General features: G+C 33.3%; 1 protein-coding gene across 1 annotated transcript; it reads right to left on the reverse strand.

Annotated features, from left to right (window-relative positions):
* Nucleotides 1–320: 320 nt before the first annotated feature.
* On the reverse strand, nucleotides 321–6212 carry LOC110444933 (the record flags this gene model as incomplete). Its single annotated transcript, XM_021489282.1, has 9 exons — nucleotides 321–648; nucleotides 968–1058; nucleotides 1246–1334; nucleotides 2312–2488; nucleotides 2986–3093; nucleotides 3668–3838; nucleotides 4230–4426; nucleotides 4928–5266; nucleotides 6078–6212. Coding segments are annotated over 9 exons (1635 nt in total), but the record flags the coding sequence as incomplete, so codon positions are not given.
* Between the last annotated feature and the right edge of the window lie 2235 nt (nucleotides 6213–8447).

Raw genomic sequence — 8447 nt, forward strand, 5'->3', positions numbered from 1 at the left:
TTTTTTTTTTAGTTTTCATACTACCATAGCTCTTCCATATTGGCCATTGACATCATAGCATAAAGTATAAAGTATAAACTACAAAGGGACAATACGTGTAGCAACCGGAAGTGAAATATATAATTATAATAATAACACTTATGAGTCCAGCGACGAGGATCCTTAGAATGGAACCTGCGCTGGAAAATATCATTAAGTATCATTAAGTATAGCATGTATTTTCTGTAGGTAACATTGTTACAAATAGTTACCAGAATGGCTACAAAATCCGAAGTTATCGAAATATCAACATATGAAAAAATGAGAAATTAATCGTTCACCTTGTGTTAAAAGAGCTCCAAATAGGTACCAGAAAGATCCCAAGAAGGAGTTAAGGTCACTTCCGTTGGGTTCTCTCTCATCTCCACTGTAGACGGGGCTGATGTTTTCCAGTACCACAAGTACAAGGGATGCGAGGGGCAGGGACAACCCGATACTGATAATGACAGTGTCACTGTAAGGGTCGATCAAAGTACGCCATTTTGTTTCCTGTGGATCCGGTTTCTGAATTAAAACTTCGGAATGGTCGTGAAAAAATGGATGAATGAAGTCCATGACGCGTTCCCTCTGCATTGTGATTGACAGAGGAGCAGCCACAAGGTCTACATCCTAGGCACAGAAGGAGGTTATAAGATACTATTTGCTAGGCTTGTTATAGATAGCGTTGTTTTCTAGGTATTGCCGTAAGGTTAATTATACACTATAGCGATCAAATACTTTTAAATAAATAGCATTGAATACGAAAGAATCCCGTAACTGCCAATTCTCCCCTTTACGCGAAGGTCAGAGCTTGAAGCTGCATATTTTAATTTTATAAATGAAGCAGTGCGGGATATTAACAAAATGATGAAATGAATGAGGTTTATTTGATTTAAAAACTATATTTTACATAAATCATGTTATAGTATTTGTCGACAGGTGTTATTACCTTCCTCTGTAGTTGTCCTATAAGTCCTGTCCAGCTGCCATTATCCAGCATCACTCCAAAATCTCCATCGGGGGGAACTATCACTTCAAAACTGTGAAACATGGTTCATTATTGGTTTTTTTTATTTTCAATCATTGACATGGTTTATTATATATTATGAAAGAATAATTATGAAGAAATTGGTTTGAGGATATCATTATGTCTGAAAAGTGTATACATTTTTTCAACTAGTGACATTTTCTATTAAACGTTTTGAATACAAATATGCCAACACTCACGTGAAGTTCAGTTCTACTGCCAACTGTGCCAGTAGATCTATGCACAGACCTTCGAATGAGGTGTTGGTTTGGAACTCAAACGGGAACACCTGTGATATAGGTTTGTCATGGTGAATATAACAATTTGACGTTTCACTTAACAAAAATAATTTCGATGCTTCTTACCTTCTGTTTAAAAATAAACAAAATAGTGTGTTGCTATTATCACGTTTAATTTATTTTAGTTCTGAAAGTACCGATTAAACACTACCAATCAAGTCCAATTTCACGATTGTTCACTTTCGTTTCCTTAATAGTGCCATGGTGACTATTTCCCTACCATGTTAAAATACGTGTATCTTAAATCTTGGTTACCTATAAACTTCTCCGGGTTTTCTATGAAGACTTCATAACAGGTATAACATGGAGGTGGGGTGAAGGGGCCGCATACCTCCAGGGGTCTAATTCAGCCTTCACCCTTTCTTAACAAACATAAAGCGCTTTAGAGTGCCTTATGTTAGATAGATAAGGCGCTATGTTAAATTGTTGTACATTATTATAATTATTATAATTATCTGTTTCTTTGAATTTGTTTGGGGATAAAAGCGTTCTTTTCTGTTATATCAAAAGTCTCTTTTGGTTCCTGTGTTCGTATTATCGTGTCTGTGTATATTGACAAGGCGTACATGCCAATTGCTACATATGATAATTACTCAAGGTGAACACATTTGAAATTAGTATTAAGCTTTATTGTAGCTTCAACCATGTGTAAACATGCGCATTCAAGTCACGAAGCACAGTTGTTTTGGTTTGTTCCTTCTCTTACCGAAATCGAAATAAATCCACAAATGATCGAGGCGTTCTAGTTTTCGCATAACTAAAATGTCCACAATACAAATTTTATGGATATTGATAAGTTAAAACTGAATGTTATTCTATAGAAAATTTAAACATCAAAAGTCTGGTGTCCTATGGGAATTTCCACCCATGATATTTTAACAGTCGAGTATTGGGGTAAGTTGAATCTAGATGAAGAAAGATTTGTTTCAAGTTCAAGGAAACACTGTTGTTTAACGTATCAGCTTACCGGTTGAGTAGAAACAACAAAATTCCTTTGGTTAAATCCGAAGTGCACATTGGGAAATATACTAGAGTGTAAAATTATGTCTCCGTTTAAGTTCACGGTCCCTACTGGTGACAGTTCCCGGCCATCATTTCGCCACATCAGCGTGTGTATAACAAACTTACGACACACGTTACCACTCTGCAAGGATGAAAAACAATAAAGCATGTTTAATGTTGTGGAACAAACAAAAGCAAACTTACAATTACAGTCTTTGGAAATCGATGATAAAAATATTGATTATGTTTAATAGTTTGGTTTCTTACAATATTATGTAAATGACACATTTCTGCAATAAGACGGAATACAATAATCACACATTTATATATATTATTTTGGAAATGAAAAAAAACCCATCCATCAATGATTTAGAAATGATAACTCTTAATAAGCCTTTTGACGTTAACGGCATAACCAAGATGATGACCAAGCAGCTAACGTGAATTGGTTTATTGTTTTTTTTTACACAAATATATACACGCAGTGTAGTCGTACAAATACAAAGGTTGTCGATGTGTTGGGTATGAATATGATGTTATTCTTGGAAACAAACACGTTTCATGCTACAAACAGCATTTTTGCTAAGAATAGTGATTTAAGTTGTATTACGACAGTTTTAAACGTTTGGTTGTACTTGCGTCATAAAACAGCCTAGCAATGGTGTATTTGAGAAACTCGGTGCCAGTCATAATTCCGTGTTCTGTACATTCGTCTGCCAGTAGGATACTTTCGATGGAATGACACGTCTACAAGAGAAAACAATAACTGTATATAGCCGATATTTTGTTTCTAACTAAGCATGTATTTACCGAACATATGTGGCTACAAATCTTCAAAATCTACAAAGTTTCAAAAACAGTTCTCGACAACACACTTTTTCAATATTAAACAAAAATGACGAAAAAGCAATAACAGAATATTGTTATTCGATAACAAAATTGTTTTAAAAGGCGAAAGTCAACTATGTTTTTTTATGAAATAATGATTCTCATATTGACGAACGATTCAAGAATTAGGCTTTACTATGAGAATGATAGCCAGTTAACAAGTGATAACTTCCTGTGTAATCATGCCTTGTGTTTCCAGTACTATGAGAGTGATAGTAAATTAACTAGTGATAATCTTCTGTTTACCTTTGTCTTGTGTTTCCAGTACTATGAGAATGAAAGCGAGTTAACTAGTGATAAACTTCTGTTTAACTGTGTATTATGTTTCCAGTACTATAAGAACGAAAGCAAGTTAACTAGTGATAACCTTCTGTTTAATTCTGTCTTGTGTTTTCAGTATTATGAGAGTAATAGTAGGTTAACTAGCGATAACCTTCTGCTTAATTCTGTCTTGTGTTTCCAGTTCTATGAGAGCCACGTTGTCCAATGTTATGTTGTTCAGTATTCTTCGTCCTGTGGCATCATTACTGAACAAAACCAGCAACCAGTGGGTGTGGTGCTGAATGGCCGAATCCCGGATATGTTTCTCGGAGTATTCCGAGGCCTAAATTTAAAAAAAAAGTTAACCATGTTTTAAATTACTTACTCCAATCAACTTTCGTGATAAATTATCAAACTTGCGTTGTATATGTCGGTTCGAAAACAAGTTTCAATTCAATATTTATCTTAAAATATGTCATATATAAAATAAATAATACAAACTTAACTAATACGGACCACTAGTCAAATCTTAAATAATAAACAAATCATATCAATGCTTTTCAATACTTTTTACGTTTACAATATTATGCATGGCTTCTAAAACATTTCCCATTTGCATAAAGTGAAATATCATTTTCGTATTGATATTATATGAAAACGGGCGACGCAAACTATATCGTGTAGAGGATTTAACGTTCCTCTTTGTGATTGTACTGACTTCGTGTCATCCTTACCACATGTATGAGGAAGTTAGTGAAGTAATCCTCACACAAGACTAGCAGGTTAGCCATACCCTTGGTCACGTTGCTCGCTGACTTCAAACTTCCAAGAATATCAACGATATCTGAATCCGACATTCTTTCGACCATAAAAGTGTTGAACGTAATGCTGTTTTCGGACCAGTGATCCAGCAACAGGTCGACAAGATGCTCTTAAACAGAAGAAAAACTCTATATTTCTCTCCTCCATTCAATGTGTGCATGTTTATGATCTTTCTCAACAGTGAAACGAGCAAGAAGTGTTGAACAACAAAATAGATGCAAGGTTTAGCACATTATCATAATTAAAGGGTACCATTATCATAACCACTATTTAAAAATAAAGATATGGAGACAAAAATAAGGTGATAACATTTATCTTTTTATTTTGAATATAAATCTCTGAAAAAGTAAAATTTCGAAAACTTCATACATTTTCCAAACGTTTTGCGCATTTCATGATGCTTCACCTTGACTTCATCTTGTAACATTTCAAACAGAACTGTTTAAGATTAAGGATCGCGATTCTGATGCTAATTAGCTTATTTAGCCATCAAATACAGCCTTTACTTTGAAAAGGTGTTAAGTAATATTTATATTTTACGGTAACGTTCACAACTAATTGTGAAAAAATATACCTCCATCTTCAATAAATAAAAAGATAATAGACTTACGTAGCTTCTCTTCATAAAATATGTATACCGAAGACCATCTGAGATGTTTTAGAATGGCGTCAGCTATAACTAAAACGTGATTATACCACCAATCGTGTTCGTTTATTGGCATTGTTATTTCAAAATGAGCACTTCCGTTTTCCCTGCACGGCGAACATTCGTCTTCGCCATCAACAGATTGTCCGGATGTAGCTAAAGGTGAATATGGGGGATTAGTCAGACTGGACATCGAGATAACTTCCATTTTGCCAAATGACTGCTGGAGTTGGACAGGGAACGCTTTCATGAGTTCAGATGACATGATGACTAAATCCGTATTATTTTTCTGAAGTACCATCACTGTTCAAATAAAGAGCATATTGTGGGTCTCACAACAACGATCACAAGTAGCCAACTTTATTTTTAACACGAGGGTTGCGATTAAGTAGCTGTGTTCTTCTCGACATTGCTAGAGAACAATATAACAGATTCTTATATTATTGCAATAAACAAGACGCTTCATAAGAGATATCAAAATTTATTACTTTTTACAACAGTTATGAAAAAAATCGCTCAACTATTATTAATCTTTCTTTTGAGTCCTGATGGTAGCGTGCCAGAGGTCTCTTAATGTGACAGGAAAACAGAATGTACCAGGAGACCGTACAGGTGATCCTATACCTTTACACGAGGATCGAACCCTGGAACCTCGGGGAAAAGAGGAGTGCTTTACCTACTGCGCCACATAATATAATCATTTACATTGTCAATTAATCCACGATGTATTAAATGGCATTCCTTTGCGTGTGTCAATTTGTTTAAGTAAAATTTAGCAAAAAACTGTCAATCCATAATAAATTGGTTGTTTTATTTCAACACTTTGCCATATTGCCGGTATTTTGATAACACGATTGTGTGAAATCGAATTCATATTTCATGGTTGACTTCTTCAATCATGTTCTTCTCCTGTAATGGTTCTGCGTATGATAAAGTAGAAAATGTATTTTACCTTAAATAAAATCTGAGTTTATGAAACTTGCCAAATAAAATAACTCCAAATTAGTTCGATAAACACCACATTAAATAAATATTATTTGATGTGTTCACATACTACAATAATGATATACAATGTAATAGAAACAATACATGTTGATAATATGGATCAGCTTACGTTGTCGGATTATATTGTATATTTCTTTTTCATGAACCTCTTGTAGTCGAACCCTCGTGATGCCATCGGGCACATGTAGCTGGTATGTGGTATTTGTGAAGTTGCCATCGTTACCACATGGATTCAGGAGGATATCTGAAATCGTTATTACAATAATATGACAAATAAGTTAGCTGTGTTGGTCAAACTTAGAACATCTTCATTATGTACGTAAAACAGATTTTGGGATCGCGAATCAATTGTGACTACTGAGGAAAGACGCGTAAACGTTGGGGAAATGAAACTTTAATAAAACATTATTTTCGAATGACTTTCCATTTAATATGATATTTCGAAATGGTCTTATCTTTAAATTGAAATGTCACATGTATTCTTTGTCATGAACATAATGTCCTTCATCAACATTTTCAATCTTATGTTGTTTGTTCGGACGTTAGAACAACAAAATAAACTTCAGTCTCTGAACATAATTATCCAAGTTGATATAAATGATCTTATACATTTTATCCGGGAAAAATTCAAACTTCTAAATGACATAGGTGAAACAAACATAATTTACCAGAAATTGGTAATGTTTAACACTACAGTCAGTTCTATGACATCATATTAGTTTCCCAGTAGATAACATGACTATTGACATTACTATATTCTAACTGATCAAAATCGTGCTACCAAAGTTATATCACTCAGCAAAATTTTGGCAGGGGCTTATTCCCTACATCACATCTGAGGCTATATCGTGAATTATATGTTAAGTCGTAAATGTGACGTCGTTTTATGGCAACAAACTTAACCTTTATTTAAAGAGCAATATCTTGTAAAACATAAGATATCTTATATAAGTTTCTTCAAGAGATACCATATATATAAATGCGTCTATAAAAAGCAAAAATTGAATTGGAAAATAATAAACTCCCTGCCAGAAAATGCCGAGCACACAAATAATGTTAGATTTCAGACTGAGAGATTTACAATAACTTTTTGCAGACTTCTAAATCTGAAGTTGTAAGCTAACCAATCTTATACTGTGTTATAAAAGTATTGATGGGCACTGTTTATATACATGTACTTACGTCAGTGTTACTGTTAACAAATGATTAATCGTGATGAGGTTCCGGAGGGAGAAAGCATTATTACAATATATATTTAATTGTCTGTCTAACGAGGATATCGATTTTTACATGATATCTTATATATTTTTTTCTTTACGATATATCATATCATGCATAGGATATCTATATCGTTTAAAAGACAAATATGAATATATGAAAAATTATAAAAGATAGTTTTTATCATTGATGAGATGAGTGTAGTATATAACAGAGAAGAAATAGTATGTTATAATATTAAATAAGGCTTAACATTGCTCCTTAAATGTTACATGCTTGCCATAGTTTGTAATTGTGTTAGTTATCTTTCTACTGATATGACATTTTAATATATGGTTCCTATACTTATCAAATATAGGATTCGAGAAAGATATAATCATATTTAGTGTAACTTAATTATTATCGCTCTGAAATATCATAGAACAATTTAACATCAGACTACATATCCTGCGACACTAAAGATGACCTCGAGACTGATCTGCATTTGCGTATCAACGAAATACAAAATGAAATGTAATGAGTATCTCCCGGTCTCAACGAATATGGTAAACTGACAGCGCCGGAAAAAAGTATATCAATAAAATTGTAGCAGCGTTAAAGAATAAAAAGATAAGGACAGCATCTGTTGATAAGTCGGTCAAATACTAATCTGTCCCGTTTGTTTGACGTGGATGTAGCAGGCATACAATAGAAGATATTAGTGTCTGAGCATGTTCGTTAATTTTTGTGTTTGATAAATTAAAATGAAAAAAAAATAGCAAATATTTCGTTTCGTTTGTGACGGTAGGTACAATATAATTAGCAAAGGTTTATAGTAAGGACGTTTGGACAATCTATAAAATAAAATAAACATCTATTTTAGAATGCATATGTATCGATTATCTACATAATTTTATCTTGTCTATGCTGTTATATAATAAATTTAAATTGTTAAAATTGTTTTAAACAAATACCAGTATGTGAAAAGTATTTCTAAATGGACATTAACCATTCAAGCGACTTGTTTTTAATAATCATGGCGGTGCTTTGTGATATACATACTTTGTCAATAGATATATGGTAGTAATTAATGATATGTAATTTGTGTATACATTTTTAACAGTCGCCGAGTGTCCATTTACAGCATTGCTGAATCTTATACAGAATCGTGTTCTAAATACTGTTTGCAATATAGCAACATGATATTAACATCTGATGATCACATGTATATTGATACATTATTCATTCCTGGTTTCCACTGCATACCAATCCATTACCCCCT

This window comes from Mizuhopecten yessoensis, unplaced genomic scaffold, assembly GCF_002113885.1.
Source record: "Mizuhopecten yessoensis strain PY_sf001 unplaced genomic scaffold, ASM211388v2 hete_36190200, whole genome shotgun sequence".
In the NCBI taxonomy this organism is placed as follows: Eukaryota; Metazoa; Mollusca; class Bivalvia; order Pectinida; family Pectinidae; genus Mizuhopecten; species Mizuhopecten yessoensis.